Below are 20,488 nucleotides of genomic sequence, written 5' to 3'. Positions count from 1 at the left end.
AAATGAAATGATCACTTATCCTTGTGTACACAGCCTTTTCACTAACTTCAGCAAACACTGATGGCATAGAAATAGGTCTAAAATTGTGCACATTATCCCTTTCTCCCTTTTTATGAAGTGGATTTAGTACTTAGTACTTCTGTTGATCAGGAAACTGATTGTTCTTAAAGGAAAAATTACAAATATGGCCACATACAGGGCTACCATGTGTAGCACTGTACTTTAATATTCTGCTAGGTACTCCATATCTGCGAGTCCTTAGTCTTCAGTGATTTAATTATTGACTCAATCTCCCCCTTGTTTGTGTTACACAGGAGTATTTTAGGCATGTCATTTTCCAAGTGAGTTAAATGATTCCCTGTAGAAACTTAGTTTTTATTTAATTCAACAGCAATGCTCAGAAAGTGGTTATTAAATACTGTACGTATATCTGAGTTACCGGTAACGGAAATGTTTTTACTACGAACTGACTTTATATCATCGACCTTGTTCTGCTGACAAGACAAGTCCTTCATGATTGACCGTATGGTTTAATGTTATCCTGTGAATTAGCTATACTATTTGCGTACCACATACTCTTTGCCTTCCTAACAACATTTTTACTACCTTACAATACTGTTTGTAATAGGCTACTGTGGATCAGTTGTGACTATTTCTAACATTTTGATATGATTCCCACTTTGTTCTGGATGATATCCTTATTGCATTAGTCAGCCACCCAGGCTGCCATTTACTTCTAGTACTCTGTTTAGAACATTCTAATGGAAAGCAACATTCAAAGAGCATGAGAAGTGCATTAAGCAAAGCGTTAAATTTGTCATCTATGTTTTTGGCACTATGAACATCCTGCCACTCTTGTTCCTTAACAAGGTTTAAAAATCTCTCTATTGCCATTTGATTAGCTTTTCTGCATAGTTATTGGTATATCTGAGCACCACATAAATAATTTGACAATCCAGAGTCTTCCTTTACCAGAATACAGATTAGCTGGCTGTTTTTTGATGAGTCCTCTGTGGAGTGGGGGAGTGGTGATGAATGTAAAAAAAAAAACATTATTCCATTTGCGTCTGTAGATGTATCAAGTGGGAACAGTAGTACAGCCATAGACAATATTTTTATTCATTCTTCATCACTAGATGGGCTTTCTGTTAGTAAAAGGGTGAATGGCCTTTCAGACCATGATGCACAAATTTTAACGCTGAAAGGTTTTTGAACCGAAACAAACAACATACATAGAATGAAATTTTCACTCCACAGCGGAGTGTGTGCTGATATGAAACTTCCTGGCAGATTAAAACTGTGTGCCAGATCGAGACTAGAACTCGGGACATTTGCCTTTTGCGGCCAAGTGCTCTACCGACTGAGCTACCCAAGCACGACTCACGCCCCGTCCTCACAGCTTTAATTCCGCCAGTACCTCGTCTCCTACCTTCCAAGCTTCACAGAAACTTCCTGGCAGATTAAAACTGTGTGCTGGACCAAGGCTCGAACTCGGGACCTTTGCCTTTCGCAGGCAAGTGCTCTACCGACTGAGCTACCCAAGCACGACTCACACCCCGTCCTCACAGCTTTAATTCCGCCAGTACCTCGTCTCCTAACTTCCAAACTTCACAGAAGTTCTCCACAATATCCTTTCTTCCAGGAGTGCTAGTTCTGCAAGGTTCACAGGAGAGCTTCTGTGAAGTTTGGAAGGTAGGAGACGAGGTACTGGCGGAATTAAAGCTGTGAGGACAGGGCGAGAGTCGTGCTTGGGTAGCTCAGTCGGTAGAGCACTTGGCCGCAAAAGGCAAAGGTCCCGAGTTCGAGTCTCGATCTGGCACACAGTTTTAATCTGCCAGGAAGTTTCATATCAGCACACACTCCGCTGTGGAGTGAAAATTTCATTCTATGTATGTTGTTTGTTTTGGTTCAAAAACCTTTCAGTGTTAAAATTTGTGCATCATGGTCTGAAAGGCCATTCACCCTTTTACTAACAGAAAGCCCATCTAGTGATGAAGAATGAATGACAATATTGTCTATGGCTGTACTACTATTCCCACTTGATACATCTACAGACGCAAATGGAATAATGTTTTTTTTTACATTCATTACCACTCCCCCCACTCCACAGAGGACTCATCAAAAAACAGCCAGCTAATCTGTATTCTGGTAAAGGAAGACTCTGGATTGTCAAATTATTTATGTGGTGCTCAGATATACCAATAATTTCAGAGTCAACATCTATAAGCAGTGCACAATACCTCTTATATTTTGATAAAATATGCTAATTCCGTAACTACTTGGATACCCGACCTCCTTTGAACTTCTATCTAAGAAGCAGCTCTAACACCAACTACTATAGTAATTTTCCCATGAGTGAGCCCACCATCACTCATAACACTGTCACCTATAAGCTTTGCCAGCCTCCCCCTCCCATACCCATTGAGGTGTAGGCCATGTCTAGTGAAACCCGATCTATTGATAGACTCATTTGGCATCACTGCAATATGAGCCATGCCCTCTGCCATCAGAGACTTCTCCAGCCCCAGTTACCACACCTAACAGCAGCATTAAGATGAGGCCGATCATGACGCAGAAACAGTTGCACAGAGTGTACATTTGTGCCACCGTGAGTTGGAGTCTTTACCAGGTCACCACTTACATCATACTCCCCGTCCATATAAAAACCATTCGCAGATCTACCCACAGTCACTACCTGATCCTCTTTTGTAAAATTCCTACATAACTCCCCTATGTTAACAGTCACCTGAACCAATGCTGCACTAGACGTAACAATCCTGGTGACCTGCTACTCACTTCCCAACACTTCCTGCAATTGCTGGCCAACACCTCTGCCCTGTGAACTATCTAGTTGCAGAATCTTCTTCTTTCTGTTAGAATTTGCCACTGATGAGGACTGCTGCATTTTTCCTACACCTACAAGGGGCTCCTCTCCACTAAACTCTTGACAGTTAGTCGGATCTGTTGGTTATATGCAAAGTACAACAGATATCTCTTCCTCCTAGCTGCCTTCTTACCAACTGCCAGTTCCCATTCCCCAGTGCACTACACCCTCCTCATCCTATCTAGTTCCTCCTTTGTGTTTTGTAACTGCACCTGAAGGACAAGACTCCTGTTCCTCTATCAACTTATGTCTGCTACAAATTTTACATTTCCAGGAGAGGATCTTGTTAGAATGCCCACTGGCTTGCCCACTGTTAAATAATTTCACCCGGCCAACTTCAAATGACTGTTTTTGTTAATAAAGCACACTGCTATTTATTAGATACAGCCATCTTAAATTTCAGGGTTTAGGTTGCACAGTTGTTAACACTGCAACATAGTTATCACTGCAAAATCATGGTATTTGCTCGTATGTCCATATCTTCTGCTCATAATTTTGCTTGCTTTTGTCATCATTACCTGTGCTGTTTCTTCACTAAAGTGGGCGCCTCTTGGATGGATACCACTGTATGATCTCCTCTTTGAGTTTTCTTCTCATAGTCTTTTCGTCTCAATGTATTAGCAGACTTGAAACTTTGTTTCTGTATTTAGAGTTTTCTCGTACACTGTTTTGCAGTTTCCAAAAACACGGTCACCATTTGCGAGGTTTTTTTTCCCATTTTGAAGTATGCTTTTACCTTCTTCCAACTATTCCTCCCATAAAACTACTTTACTATGAAGAAGAAGAAGAAGAAGAAGAAGAAGAAGCTATGTGCTAAAATCTGGTTTATTGGCCAGATGACAGCTCATTCAATTTACAGCTCGGGTTACAACTTGGTCATTTCACAAGAACATCTTGCCTGACTGACTTCTGACGTCAGACTCATCTCTTTCCTTTGTCCTGTATTCTTAATGTTTTGACAAACACCATGGAACTTCACCAAAGAGGAGCTTCATGGCGCAACACACTGCACTATATACTCGAGCAACTACTTGTGATTATTAAAACTCATCAAAAGAGTGTCTTTCATCACTGCATGATGCCCGAGGAACACCTCAAACGTAAAACTCCAACCCCAACAAACCCAGATTCGTCTCAATACCTTAACTAATAATAATAATGCTGCTTAAACATAGCTGAATGCCAGTTATGAATTATAAACTCATTTATACTAACTGTTAAGGGTGCAGGTGTTTCACAAACCCATGAAATATTAAGTAACATATCTGTATCTCTTAAAGAGTGAGAGTTCGTTTAGGCAAGTAAAAGCGTATGTTATTACACACACATTTTATAATCAAACAATGGAAAATCCAGGATGGAATGTAACAATACTGTGAAAAGGAAAGTTGCTACACACCATATAGCAGAGATGCTGAGTGGTAGATAGGTGCAACAAAAAGATTGTCATTTGTGTGTGTGTGTGTGTGTGTGTGTGTGTGTGTGTGTGTGTGTGTGTGTGTGTATTTTCGACAAAGGCCTTGTTGGCTGAAAGCTTATATTGGGACAGTCTTTTTGTTGCGCCTGTATGCGACTCAGCATCTCCGCCATATGGTGAGTAGCAACTTTGCTTTTCTTAATGTTGACTCATTTTCATAATCAATGTTAATACGTGGACTAGGCTGTAAAAGTTTCAGTTAGTGCTTACGTTCATATTAAGCAGGCCTGAATTTTATGGGTATGTAGACAACTAATTGTGTACTGTGTGAAGTTACTTGTTTATTTAGTTTGAAGTATTAGTTAAGAACACCTGCTGATAGTAGCATAAGAGATAGAGTAGTGGCTCTTTCCAAAGTAGCTAGTTTTCTGCTAATTGATTTAAAAAGTATTTAGAAGTCATTTTCATAATTATATGGAAATATGCCACAGCGTCATTTGTTTGTAATCCTGTAGTTATGTACATTCGTATTTGGAGCCAAACAACACTAACATTATTTAGTTGTAAACATCATCGTGAGCAAGCCAGGTTGTAAACCATAATCTCGCAAGATTACAGTAATATGGAAGGCGAATAGCCTGAAGCATTGGTAAAAATTGCATAAATAGCCCATTATTTGCAATACTAGGCAGATATTGTAGTGAGAACTGTGTGTGCAACAGTTACAATAATTGTCAGCTGTCCACAGCATGGCTTGTGCAGGAGTGACATGGCTTGGCATATAAAATAGTCGTCGTCATAAAATTTTCATAAGTTGAAGAATAAAAGTGAAACGCCAAAAACTTAATCAACTTGAAATTAAAACTAAATAATTGTTATTTTATCCATAGTGGATCTTGTTGAACTTCATGTTGAGTGCATTGAGGTGTGCAGTTGATTGTTTTATTTTGAAATTACTAAAGTTTTACTCATATTTTGTGTGTGCAGGTGTGTGGTATGGACAGGTGATGGTAGAGTTTTTTTTTACAATCCATCCTCTCGTACATCAGTCTGGGAGCGACCAGATGAACTATCTGGTCGTGCAGATGTTGATAAAATGGTGGCCACACCTCCCGAGGCAGCAGGTGGCCCATCAGCCTCAGCATCATCAGGCTCTACTTCTAACTCAGCTGCTGGCACCAAACGGTCTGGTTCACCAGCTAGTGATGATGCAGAGTCAACGCCATCAAAAAAGAAGAAAGATGACACTCCTACAAAAGGTAGATTTTAAGATATGTCATATGCTAACACTTTAAGAAGCTTTATTATTGACCAGTTTTGTCGTAATAAAAATTAAATGTATTGTAATAATTTTTGTAAATACTGAGAAAGTTAGTGACTCAGCATATTGCACTACCAAATCTGTAATAAATGCAAAAAAGTTTTACTAATCAAAGTAAAAATTGCTAAGAAAAACATTGTGTAATACTTTTCAAATCCTTTTGAATTTGTGTTACTGAAGTCTTTCAGTTTTATTTGTGAACTTAAGTTTGTATTTTTGTAACACACACTGCCTCACTCCTTTGTCTTTGATAACAAATTCTATGTTATGACGTATGCATTGGTTGAATGAGATGTTTCAACTTCTCATCTTTTCAGCACTTCCCTGCATATAATAGACAGAGACTTCAAATTCCAATTGTAAAGATTGGAAGTCTGTTCTCAGTGATGGCTTCACCATTAACAGTGTACTGTATTAAAGCTTTTTCATGTTGGTTTCACATCATAAGGAAAATGGTTAGTTGTGAACACTGACCAAAAACCTAATTCTTGATGCTAAAACAATCTCTCTGGCCTCATAAGTGGGCCGGTAGTAATTCCAGAAAGTGCCTAGGCATTGGCACTAAAAATCCCCTTGTCAGATTAAAACATTTGCAATCTGCAGCTTAATTTTTCAGTGTATGCTGAAGAAAGTAGCTTTGTGTATATGTCTCTTTCTTTCTTTACACCCCCCCCCCCCCTTCCTCCCTTTTCTCTCACTGAAACAAGAGTTGTTGAGAATTGCTGAGTTTGGTACACCAACAGAAATTTAATCTCAGCAATCCAAATAATTGAATTATTTTACTATACATCAAATGTGAAGACCTTTGTTTAGTTCAGGTGTTGATTACTTTATGGACTTAAGAGCATTATCATTGTGATGTTAGTGTGTCCAATATGTATTAACTGCCACCACCTTGCATTGACAGCAAATAGTACAGAAAATTCAATATGAATTGTGTTTCTGTTTTAGTTGGTAGGTCACATACAGGAAGAAAATGAAGTCCTGCAGCAGCAGTTGGTGGTAGTAAGCCAGCAGTTGTTTTAGAATACAAGAATGTTATCAAACAATTGTTTCGGGTTTAAATAAGATAATGCTCAGTTACAGATCTCAATTTAAGTATATGTTTAATACCGTTTTAATAGATGTGTTTTATACTGTTAATTTTTTTAATTGTGCAAATATTTTGTCATCTGCTGCTGCTACTACTACTACTACTACTACTACTACTTCTTCTTCTACTACCACTACCACCATCACCACCAGCACTACATCCACCACTACCATTGTTAAGTGAGCATAATGTAACAAAAATAGACATTGAAAATAAATTTGCACAATTTGTTGTATGAATCATTGAACTGTTTCTGACATATCCTTTTAACATCTTGTACTACATCTCAAGATATGACTAAGTGTGTGTACTAAACACAAAACAGGCAGAGAAACCTGAATTTGTGTTGGCCATTACAACAAATACTTAAAAATTCAATAACAAAATTTACAATAGAAGTAATGTTAAAATAAATGAAAACCAAGGGTTCCCACAATGAGCAATTGGAAACATTATAGCATGCGTAATAAATAGAAACCTCACAAGCAAATGCAAGAAATTACGTATTCTGGAATCAAAATTGCAAGAATAACTGTATACCAATGGGCTGATAAGAGGATACTGCTAGCATAAATTGCTTGCAGTAGATCAGAAAAAAACGTATTGTTAGAAATAATAGACACATGTCATGGATTAATATTTCAAAAGATGTTATTTTAAATAAAAGTTTAAAATTTTACTTCTGTATGTAGGTTGGAGTAGATAGTCTATGGAAAAACTTAATAGAAACCTGCTCATGTACTGTTGTTGTACTGTTTCCAATTCTTTGTGATATATGACAATTTTGTTCATACATATTGTATACACAATATTATGAACTCTTCATCTGATTTACAGGCACAATGAATTTTATCAGTGAAAAAAATCATTTATGTTAGTGATTCTTGAGTTTCTCCCGGCGTATTTGATAATCAAAATATCCACGGGTGTGCTGCCGGTCTATAGTGTCCAACGGGCACAATATTTCGGCGATCATACATGTCGCCATCATCAGGTGAACTGACGGACGGAGCTCCTGTGAACGTGCCGGCACGGAGATCCGTACGCTATGGCTGCTCAGAGGGAACTGGGTTCGGTCACGGCGGCGGCCGATTTAAATACCCTCTGCCCACGGCGTGCTCCCTCCACCGTCCGCGCCCCGCGCCACGGTCGCGACGGCGTCTGAGATGACGTCGGTGTGATGGCTCTGTCCGCCGTGGTCATCACTACTATACGTTTGCTCGATTTACTCTTGATTAACCCAATCGCTGGTTCCCAAGCCTTGCTAAGATTATAGCCACAGTCACAGTTTATGAGGTCGTCATTGGTGTGAATTTCGATGGCCTCTCTAACAACGCTGTCCCAGTATCTCGACGTCTGTACCAGAATCCTCGTGCGGTCATACTCCATGGCGTGATTTTCCGACATGTCGGAAAATCTTAGCTATAATCTTGCTATAATCTTAGCAAGGCTTGAGAACCAGCGATTGGGTTAATCAAGAGTAAATCGAGCAAACGTATAGTTGTGACGACCACGGCGGACAGAGCCATCACACCGACGTCATCTCAGACGCCGTCACAATCTGGGAGCAGCCATAGCGTACGGATCTCCGTGCCGGCACGTTCACAGGAGCTCAGTCCGTCAGTTCACCTGATGATGGCGACATGTATGATCGCCGAAATATTGTGCCCGTTGGACACTATAGACCGGCAGCACACCCGTGGATATTTTGGTTTATGGTAGTGCCTTCATTTTAACAGTGAAAGTGAAAATGATATTATAAAGGTCAAGCTGTCTTAAACACAAAAGTTAGTTTGAATACCAGAGTGCTTTACTGTGTGTGGCTCTATTAGAGCTGGTGGTTGTTGCCGTCCTCCAACTGTTAAACTGACTTGCCTAGCCACCTATAGGTTGACTTAACAGTTAAATGCAGACTCCAAACCATGATGCAACTCTGCATGTGTCATATCCACATTAACGAACATTGCTAAAGGTGAAAGAAGTGATAAGTGACAGACATTGTTCTATCAATCAGCAATGAACGGCTCCATCACCATGATCAGTTGTAACATGTGTTTTCATTGAAAAGCATCAGTTGTTAAATTTATTCTTTAGTGCACAGTTTGTTTTTATGACAGCCTATTTTGACCCTTTCTTTAAGAATCAGGTTAAGTTGTGAATAGGATTTTGGATGATATTTGTTTACAAATTACGTACGGGAGTATGTTTATTGTGAAGGTGTTTTAGTAAGATTACGCATATAACAGTTGTATACAGGAATCTTATGAATGCTTTTTCCACATGATGGTCACTGACATTTCTGACTACAGAAGGGATTGTGAATATAATTTACTATGACATTAGTGAGAGAAAGTGTGCAAAGAAAATAATTTTTTGACATAGTGACAAAAATCGGCAACCACACGCAGCGCAGATGACGCCGAATTTGGGTGTGATGAGAGTGAGGTTGTACAGTGCCTCCTTCCTCAAGCAGAATTGTGTTCACATTCTCCTGCTCCTGCTCCCCCAAGCCCCTCCCCCACCCCTTCTGACCATTAATTTACAAAAACAAAAAACAAAAAATGAACATTTCATTACACAAGATGGGATGTCATTTATATTTAATACTATAAATGGAGGTCTTGTTGTACTATGTAGCACACAGATAGTTATTTAGCTAATGTCGGAAGATAAGTCCTTACCCAAACTGACTGAATTTCCAGTATAATTATGTGCTTCCCACTATTATGTAAATAAATTGAGAGTAAACCAGTTTTTATTGATATGTTCTGTGCCATAAAATTTAAGTTTTCCCAAAAGAATGTTACGATTAAAACACTAAATTAACTCTGTATATACCACAGGAAATTGTAGGAAGAGGCATTTTGAAACTTAAAATATTTTACTATTTTACTATTTGCACTCTGTGTCTGAGTGTGTGTGTGTGTGTGTGTGTGTGTGTGTGTGTGAGAGAGAGAGAGAGAGAGAGAGAGAACGCAAGCACTCGTGCTCGGGCAGGCACATGCTCCTTTTAAAAGCACTAAGAATTTAGGCTCCTGAAGATAAAAACAGGATAGCCTCTCTGTCTCATGCATGTTATTTTATGTATTTATGTATTATGGCAAAATGGCACATCTAGAAGGTGGAAGTAAGCAATGGAACTTCTTAAACAAGGAAGACATTTTGTCAGCAGACAACAAGCAAAATAGTTTTCTAGCTGCCACTCTTCACTGTGTACATATGTGAATCACAAGTCGTGGAGCAGAGGATGAAAAGGATTCCAAACACCGTGATTTTATAACTGGTTGAATATTATACCACTGTCTGATCCAAACAGTGGGAGGAGAGGAGAGGAGGAGAGGGGAGGAGGGGAGGGGAGGAGGAGAATGACTGACGGTTGACGTTGCACTAAGTGTATTGACATTGGCAGAATCTCTCAGAAAGTGCTTGAGATACTGAAGCTAACATCCCACCTACTCGTTTTTTTTTCTTGAATCTTGATCTTCCAAGAATAACCACATATTTTTGTTTTAATTTCAGAGAAAGTGAATGATCCAAAGGACATTTCTCACACATTAACATTAGCTGGACAATGGTTGCGAGCAGAGCTTCTTATTAACATCTGATATACCCATGTCATATGTTAGTAGAATATGAGAAAGGTATTATTTTAAACAAAATCCTTATAACAACCACCACCATCTTCTTTACTGTAGGCACAGTAGCCATCCATTATAAGCCCATACAGGTGACTTAGTCTGAGATGTTACATCTGGGAACTCAGTTTCAATGTCAGCTGCTCCACTGTAGTTTTGTCAGATAATCATCCTGTTTATCTGCTAGAGGAAGTAGCAGCCAGTACCAGTAACGTATGAACAAGTATATTCACCTTACCAGCTGACAGTCAGTGTCTTATTTACTCTGTGGACCACAAATCTTCAGTGAACATTTTCATCATTTACTTTTTCTTTCATTTTTATTCATACAGTCAATGCAAATATTGTTGTTGTTGCTTCCAGTGGTTAATGAGATGTTGCGCAGTTCATTGTGGATGTGTAAATAGTTCAGAATTTCATTCTCATTGGAGAACTACATCGATAATATTGTTGCCTCAGAAAAGAAAGGTAAAGTATGTAGAAGCGGAGGAGGAAATGAAATGAAATATTGTGGGTTGAGGTGGTATGAGGTGGTACTTTGGTGATTACAATACAGAGTGAAATTCACAAAGTACTTGGCAGTATGTATCCACTTGTAAGTACGACATTGAACCCACTGTGCATTGGTTGCATCCACTGATTCAGTTGGGAATTGTGTCAAGCCATTTCATCCTCTACTGAGGCAAGCTGGCCCAAAACTATTGTAACAGGTAATTGATATAGTGGATACTGCTGCTGGGACAGAGTTTGACATTCGAGCTGGTCCTGCACATTTTTTTTCAGGGAAAGATCTGGAAATTTTGTTGGTGGTAGGGGTACCTCTTCACCATGCAGGCAGTTCTTAGACACACAAGCCATGTGTGGACCGGCATTGTCATGTTGAAAAATGGCACCACAATTCTGTCTCATGAGAGGCAGCACAGGAAAATTACGGCTGTTTGTGATTTACCATAGTGCCACAAGAATTCCCTCAGTCACTACCAGCTGTGACCAGAATTCATACCTGAAGGCTCCCCACACCATGTCAGGCATAACACTGCCGTGCGTATTTGAAATGTTGGAAGAATGGGCCCTTTGTCCAGGTCACGGTCATACTCACCAGGATAGTCCAGAACTGTGATTAATCACTGCACACAGTACAATGCCATTCATCAGAAGTTCATGCTTCCTGGTCATGGCATCATTACAAATGCAGCCGTTTTGTGTTGTGATGTTAATGGCAGCCTAAACATGGGACAATAACTATCTAGTGTGGCTGCGGCTAGTCTCAGACTGACGATGTAGGATGACACACAATGTTGCAGGGAGTCCATTACTTGTTCTTAGATGGCCTGCCCATATATGAAGGGCTTAGGATGTGCTTGCTGCACAATATGGCAAGTGTCCCAATGCTGGTCAGACATGGTCGACCGGAATGTTGATGAATATGCTTGTCCTAATGTTCCCATGCAGTCTGACATTGTGCCTCTGTTATGACTGAACGCCTCACAAATCTGGATACAGCATCATTCAACCAGCTGACCAAACAGAGGTCGCCAATGAGACCCCTTTCAAACACTCTAAGGGGCTGATAAAGTTGTCTCAAAAGAGTGCATAGCTTCTCAGTGTTCTTCAGTGATCACCTATCACCTATCACCTAACATCTGACACAGTCCAGGTCCCTTACATACCATCAGGTGTGGTAACAACACTAAACATGGGTGGTTCTAATGCATTTTGATGGCCTTTCTGCCAGTCACAGAGAATTGCAACTGTAACCATCACGTATCTGCCAGTGGTGTGTGCGTGCACGTGTGCGCATGCGCACACACCTGTATGTCATCCAACCATGTCCTCTGGGTGCTTCAATTTTTTATCAGGCAATATGTATAAGAAAGTTTGAGAGAGTGTAATGCAGATGTCTGGCTGTGTGTTGCCAATGTCACTGTTTTTTCTTTCTTCTTTTCTCTTTTTTCCCCCCTCATTAATGTGGCCCCAGAATCTGCCACACACCTACAGGTGTGCCCTTCTATCACAGATTAAATTAGTTGCAGAAGTCATTATGTTTTGCAATGTAAGTGTTGTTATTTTTCACAGTAACTGTTACTTAACATTTGCAGAACAAGCAGTTATGTATTTGTACAAGATAACAATTTAAAATTCTGTCAAATCATTAAAAAAATCACAATCAACATGAAACTGCATGATTTTCAATGTTTCCATATTAGCAATAATCTTTTGACTCAGTGTAAATTGATTGTGTCATTAATTGCAGATGGGGATAAAGAAGGAAAAGGTGATAAGAAACTAATAGATATTGGTAAGGAAGCTGCAATTGAAGCAGAAGTGAGAGCTTCACGTGAACGAGCAGTTGTCCCGCTGGAGATACGTATCAAATCGTTCAAAGAAATGCTTGCAGAAAAAGAGGTAAGCTGACAGATGGCCAAAATTTAAGCTGTTTTCACACAATATACGGATACAAAATTGGACATAACCATGTGTTGTGTGTGGGTGGCAAGTACTCACAGTACTTGGTTCCCAGCATGATCTGCAATCATAGCATACAGCAGTGGAAGTTGTTGGGTACAGCTGATGTGCCTGCCACACATAGTGACTAGAGTGAGATAGCTACATTAACTTTATTGGTGATTGTCAGTGATGGGCAGAAAGAATCCTGAACAGCATTGTAGACACATCATTTGATTCCATAGTCCTTAATATGTTGAAAAGAGTATGTTAGGGTGTCACATTTCTATCTAGAAAAAACTTTGTGAGCAGTTAAAGTTTATTACCTGAACCCCCCCCCCCCACCTGCTCCCATTTCCCCCACCCCCCACCCCCTTCCCCACCGCCACTCCTTGTATTTTCATTTACACATTGCTGTTTTCTTTAAATTTTGGTTATATAGTTACCTGTATTCAGAAAAAAAACTGTTAATAAGACTTTTTTTTTTCTCAGTGCAGTAATTTGTTATTTTGATCCTTTTGTTTTATTGTTAAGTAATAACTCCTGTGTAGCCACATTTTAATGCAGATTCAATCGAGTCATTCTAATGACATCTAGGGAGACCTGTTTCATTGCATATGACTGGTGGCTCAAAAGCCTTTATTGAAAGCAGTGAGCCTACTGTGAAGTGCTTGTTTGGATATATGAAATAAGTTGGTGAAGTGGCTGATAAAGATGACCTGTGTTGTTTTGTTAAGCAATGTGAATAAATTTTCTTCTGACTCCTGACGCCTCATCTGGATTGTTTAAAGGGACAGGAGAGTTGGGGAAGACCACAAGAAACATTAATACTTTTGAAATGCTCTTATGTTATTGCCAGAACCAATTGTTTGAAGTTTATATTTATTGTGTAGGTAGTGGTTGCAGCAACATATCTGCTGCAGTGATACACAGGCCTGACTCCACATGGCTTTGTTTTCCTTCCACTTCTGTTCACATTGTTTTCTCTGTGGTGCAATCCCATGACTGGGGTATTGGCCTTGACTGCCTTTCTTTACCACAGTACTAGAAGGGAGTGGGTAGCAGGCCTCTCATCTGGCCACCTACCCCCAAAAAAAGATCCCTTGTGCTCATTGATAGCATTCTGATTGGACAGGAGGGTTATCCTGCAGGCACTGGAACAAGAAAAAAATCCCTGTCTCTATCCAGGATTGAACCTGTGACCTCTAGGGCCGGAGTCTACTGCTGTACCTGCTATAATACTACCATTGTCACATACACATGGTTTGCTGAAATCTTATAGTCTTAAGAAGAATATCATCACAGCAGATGACATATTGAAAGGAAAAGGAAAAAAAAAGCTATAGTTTTCCTGTGGATTCTGTATGTTAATATTAGATGGAGTAAGCAAAGAGCTCTCATAGCTAAAATGGATCATAAGAGAATTTGGTACAGCTGTTCTGAAAGTTTGAATTTATTTACAACAAAACCTGTTCCTCCTAAGGAGCAGCACTTAAACTGTGAGAGGTGGCATCTAACAAAGCTGTCATTGATGAGTTTAGTGTGATGAAAGTTTGGAGATAGAATTAATTTTCAAGTGGCATGCAATGTGGCGACAGAGACAGCAAAATTAAGTGAAAGTAAGAATTGAACTTTAGAAAATTAAGTATGAATCTAGACCACATAGATATCCTTTGTGAACGTAAACAATATCATAGACTTACTAAAATTTAATTCAGTCTCTTTATTACTTTATTCATCCAGGGGTTGTCTCATAATTATATTGGATTTTCCATAAAAATACATCAAAATAGGTCACTCAAAATAATCGTACACACATCAAGGATTTCCACTGACTACATGGACCAAGAACTCGCAGCTACATCCCTTGCATTAACCCCAGTCTGTTCTCTTTGTGCCAACTCCAGCCTGTTTCCTCTGCAGAACTATGGCCTGTTCTCTTTGTGCTAAGACTTCACAATCATGCTCTATAAATCTCTGCACACTATTGTAATGTGATGTAGTTACCCTCTTTTCATTATTGACCACTACTCTGGACACACCAAGCAATCTTTGATTGTGTAGAATGCATTACTTCCAAAATCTGTATTAGATACCTTTGTAAACAGATGCATTTTAGTAATATTATTCTTTCCTTTGCCAATTTATTATACACTTTTATTCCTTGATTGAAAATGCTGCTTGGAATTTTTTTTGTTAAATGTAAGTCAAAATGGCTCTTGTTCCAAGATTGTGTATAAAACTATTAGTGAAAAATAAAGTAGTGTTTTCACCCTGATATGTACAACAGATTGGTAGACACTTACTTGGTACAGTAAGGATACCCAGATTCTTCAAGTTTTGTTACAGTGAACTGACTACGGCTTATAGTTATTATTCATTCAGCCCTTTCCTGCAGTTTAAAAATTGTATGCATGTTTTGTGGCTTTGATTCCCAGAGAGGAATCTCGTATCTAAGAATTGAGTGTACTTAAGAATAGTATTCACTGCAAGAGATTGGCTGTTATCAACAGATGATAGACACCATTAGACCAGAACATGCAGATAACATTCTTTCTCCCAGCATCTTTCTGTGTTCATTCCATGTTAGTTGACAATCAATATTTATCCAAAAAAACCATGGGCCTCTTAAATCACCACAACATCTCTAAATTTATCAACTATGCTCAAACATAATTGTATTCCCACATTAAGGTGAACTGCATACTGTTAGCTTTTGTTACATTCATTGTTAATTTGTTACATATTGTCCAATCATAGTATCATCAAGAGAGTCATTTGCTTCCTCTAGTAGGTGCTCTGGTGTTTTGTCAGTGATGAGAAATTTTTCTCTCTGTCTCAGAATGTCCGGTAAGTCATTGAGATATATATATATATATATATATATATAGTTATAATAGAAGGAAACATTCCACGAAGGAAAAATATATTTAAAAACAAAGATGATGTGACTTACCAAATGAAAGTGCTGGCAGGTCGACAGACACACAAACAAACACAAACATACACACAAAATTCAAGCTTTCGCAACCAACGGTTGCCTCGTCAGGAAAGAGGGAAGGAGAAGGAAAGACAAAAGGATATGGGTTTTAAGGGAGAGGGTAAGGAGTCATTCCAATCCCGGGAGCGGAAAGACTTACCTTAGGGGGGAAAAAAGGACAGGTATACACTCGCACACACACACATATCCATCCACACATACACAGACACAAGCAGACATTTGTAAAGGCAAAGAGTTTGGGCAGAGATGTCAGTCGGGACGGAAGTACAGAGGCAAAGATGATGTTGAAAGACAGGTGAGGTATGAGCGGCGGCAGGTTGAAATTAGAAATTAGCGGAGATTGAGGCCTGGCGGATAGCGAGAAGAGAGGATAAATACGTGAAAGCAGCTGTTATTGAACTAGAAACGGTGGATTTTATAGCAGCGGTAGTGTTGAAAGCGGAAAATAAAATCTTTTGGTTATGGTTGGGAAGTGGGTTACGTATTGTTGAGCATATATATGGCGGGATAAAATTGTATAGTAGATTACGGTAAAAGGGGGATGAATACAAAGTGAGACTACTGGTAAATAAAGAGAAAAAAGAGAAATAAGACGACAGGAAAGATTTCGAAATGCAAAGGCGACAATAACAAACGTAATTGTTGGGTTCAAATTAATGATATGGTTATAATAGAAGGAAACATTCCACGAAGATTTTATTTTCCGCTTTCAACACTACCGCTGCTATAAAATCCACCGTTTCTAGTTCAATAACAGCTGCTTTCACGTATTTATCCTCTCTTCTCGCTATCCGCCAGGCCTCAATCTCCGCTAATTTCTAATTTCAATCTGCCGCCGCTCATACCTCACCTGTCTTTCAACATCATCTTTGCCTCTGTACTTCCGTCCCGACTGACATCTCTGCCCAAACTCTTTGCCTTTACAAATGTCTGCTTGTGTCTGTGTATGTGTGGATGGATATGTGTGTGTGTGCGAGTGTATACCTGTCCTTTTTTCCCCCCTAAGGTAAGTCTTTCCGCTCCCGGGATTGGAATGACTCCTTACCCTCTCCCTTAAAACCCATATCCTTTTGTCTTTCCTTCTCCTTCCCTCTTTCCTGACGAGGCAACCGTTGGTTGCGAAAGCTTGAATTTTGTGTGTATGTTTGTGTTTGTTTGTGTGTCTGTCGACCTGCCAGCACTTTCATTTGGTAAGTCACATCATCTTTGTTTTTAAATATATTTTTCCTTCGTGGAATGTTTCCTTCTATTATAACCATATCATTAATTTGAACCCAACAATTACGTTTGTTATTGTCGCCTTTGCATTTCGAAATCTTTCCTGTCGTCTTATTTCTCTTTTTTCTCTTTATTTACCAGTAGTCTCACTTTGTATTCATCCCCCTTTTACCGTAATCTACTATACAATTTTATCCCGCCATATATATGCTCAACAATACGTAACCCACTTCCCAACCATAACCAAAAGATTTTATTTTCCGCTTTCAACACTACCGCTGCTATAAAATCCACCGTTTCTAGTTCAATAACAGCTGCTTTCACGTATTTATCCTCTCTTCTCGCTATCCGCCAGGCCTCAATCTCCGCTAATTTCTAATTTCAATCTGCCGCCGCTCATACCTCACCTGTCTTTCAACATCATCTTTGCCTCTGTACTTCCGTCCCGACTGACATCTCTGCCCAAACTCTTTGCCTTTACAAATGTCTGCTTGTGTCTGTGTATGTGTGGATGGATATGTGTGTGTGTGCGAGTGTATACCTGTCCTTTTTTCCCCCCTAAGGTAAGTCTTTCCGCTCCCGGGATTGGAATGACTCCTTACCCTCTCCCTTAAAACCCATATCCTTTTGTCTTTCCTTCTCCTTCCCTCTTTCCTGACGAGGCAACCGTTGGTTGCGAAAGCTTGAATTTTGTGTGTATGTTTGTGTTTGTTTGTGTGTCTGTCGACCTGCCAGCACTTTCATTTGGTAAGTCACATCATCTTTGTTTTTAAATATATATATATATATATATATATATATATATATATATATATATATATATATATATATAAAAAGAAAGATGATGAGACCTACCAAACAAAAGCGCTGGCAGGTCGATAGACACAAAAAAAAAAAAAAAAAAAAACCCAACATCACACAAAATTCTAGCTTTCGCAACCAACGGTTGCCTCGTCAGGAAAGAGGGAAGGAGAGGGAAAGACAAAAGGATTTGGGTTTTAAGGGAGAGGGTAAGGAGTCATTCCAGTCCCGGGAGCGGAAAGACTTACCTTAGGGGGAAAAAGGGGCGGGTATACACTCGCGCACACACACACATATCCATCCACACATATACAGACACAAGCAGACATATTTAAAGAAAAAAGAGTTTGGGCAGAGATGTCAGTCGAGGCAGAAGTGCAGAGGCAAAGATATTGTTGAATGACAGGAGAGGTATGAGTGGCGGCAACTTTAAATTAGCGGAGATTGAGGCCTGGTGGATAACGGGAAGAGAGGATATATTGAAGAGCAAGTTCCCATCTCCGGAGTTCGGATAGGTTGGTGTTGGTGGGAAGTATCCAGATAACCCGGATGGTGTAACACTGCGCTAAGATGTGCTGGCCGTGCACCAAGGCATGTTTAGCCACAGGGTGATCCTCATCTTGGTGCACGGCCAGCACATCTTGGCGCAGTGTTACACCGTCCGGGTTACCTGGATACTTCCCACCAACACCAACCTTTCCGAACTCCGGAGATGGGAACTTGCTCTTCAATATATCCTCTCTTCCCGTTATCGACCAGGCCTCAATCTCCGCTAATTTAAAGTTGCCGCCACTCATACCTCTCCTGTCATTCAACAACATCTTTGCCTCTGCACTTCTGCCTCGACTGACATCTCTGCCCAAACTCTTTGTCTTTAAATATGTCTGCTTGTGTCTGTATATGTGTGGATGGATATGTGTGTGTGTGTGTGTGTGTGTGTGTGTGTGTGTGTGTGTGTGTGTGCGCGCGAGTGTATACCCGTCCCTTTTTCCCCCTAAGGTAAGTCTTTCCGCTCCCGGGACTGGAATGACTCCTTACCCTCTCCCTTAAAACCCACATCCTTTCGTCTTTCCCTCTCCTTCCCTCTTTCCTGATGAGGCAACAGTTTGTTGCGAAAGCTTGAATTTTGTGTGTGTGTTTGTGTTCGTTTGTGTCTGTCGACCTGCCAGCACTTTCGTTTTGGTAAGTCACATCATCTTTGTTTTTAGATATATTTTTCCTTCGTGGAATGTTGCCTAAAAACAAAGATGGTGTGACTTACCAAATGAAAGTGCTGGCAGGTCGACAGACACACAAACACAAACATTGGTAAGTCACATTGGTAAGTCACATCATCTTTGTTTTTAGGCATATTTTTCCTTCGTGGAATGTTTCCTTCTATTATATATATATATATATATATATATATATATATATATATATATATATATATATATATAAACAGCAGCATTGGACTCAATATAGTATTTACTTCAGTACATGCTGTCATCATCACATTTAAGCTTATTTCTATATTTAGATGATTGGTTTTGGGATTTGATCTTCTAAGAAAACATTTTCAGATTACATTCCTTGAGGGTAGGTATCATTGGCATGTAGCAGGTCCATCTGTGCAGGTGTGGAGATTGAGCAATGTCCTAAATCATGCACAGATGGACCTGCTCCACGGCAACTTTTTGTACAGTCACCAGAAAATTAAAGATTTGATGATGATTTCTTAGGAGATCAAAGTTGTTAGTCTACAAATAAAAGTAAACAACTTATATGTGATCACGACTGTGTGTATTGATATAAGTTATATTATTATATAGATCATTGTCTTTTCTGGAACACTGTGCCAAAAACTTCCAATGCAGTGCCCTGAGGAACACATAGGTATGTATCTTTCTTGTCTGATAATTCTTTTGCTAAAAATTTGTCATTAGCAGATGTGTGAACTCTCTCTGCCTTCTGCACCTAATTTTCTGGTTAAGACTGAAACCACTTGTTTGCTATTCCCCTTACACATAGTGCGTGATTTTATAGACAAAAACCTATTCACCAAGTAGCGACAGCAAAAAACACATGTAAAGCTATTGCGGTTTGCAAGCTTTCGGAGCCAGTGACCCCTGCTTCTGGCAGAAGGGTTGAAGGGAGAAGACGTAGTATGAAGATGGGATTGGTGAGGTTTAGGAAATGGGAAGAGATCGGAAAAGTCACACAGATCTTTGGGTCAGGGGAGACTTGTCGAACCGGATGAGAAGGAAAGACAGATAGTTGGAATTGCAATGGTGCAGTGGACGAGAATTGTAAACCTGAGCATTTAAATGTGGAAGATAGGTTAATATCCAAGACAGTGATTACCAACAAAATATCATGCATGAATTAAGAAGAGTGGAAAGCTAAGTGCATTGTAAGTGGTAGAGATGGGGGACAGGAAAAAATAGACAGATCAGAAACTAAAAGATGTAGAGGAATAGAAAAAGGAATAATAACAGAGAAGAAAGAAATTAACATAACTTATTGCCAGTTGGGTGAAGAGGACCAATGACGTAATACATTTCCACCTGCTGAGTTCTGAGAAACTGGTGTCTGGGAGAATAATTCAGATGGCACATGTGGCGAAACAGGTTCCTGGATCATTACTGCGAGGTTACAGAGCATGTTCTGCGACAGGATATTGTCTGTTGCCAG

At 39.6% G+C, this 20,488-nt stretch overlaps 1 protein-coding gene across 1 annotated transcript in view; it reads left to right on the top strand.

Annotated features, from left to right (window-relative positions):
• Window positions 1-20,488, top strand: part of LOC126166489 (transcription elongation regulator 1) — a 245,277-nt gene that overhangs the window by 111,918 nt on the left and 112,871 nt on the right. The window contains exons 10-11 of the mRNA XM_049920407.1: window positions 5,289-5,560; window positions 12,605-12,756. Coding sequence (XP_049776364.1) covers window positions 5,289-5,560; window positions 12,605-12,756 — 424 coding nt within the window. The remainder of the gene's footprint in view (window positions 1-5,288; window positions 5,561-12,604; window positions 12,757-20,488) is intronic.

Source organism: Schistocerca cancellata, chromosome 1 (assembly GCF_023864275.1).
Source record: "Schistocerca cancellata isolate TAMUIC-IGC-003103 chromosome 1, iqSchCanc2.1, whole genome shotgun sequence".
Lineage (NCBI taxonomy): Eukaryota > Metazoa > Arthropoda > Insecta > Orthoptera > Acrididae > Schistocerca > Schistocerca cancellata.
The sequence above is the reverse complement of the archived record's forward strand: the minus strand, read 5'-3'. Positions and strand labels throughout refer to the sequence as shown.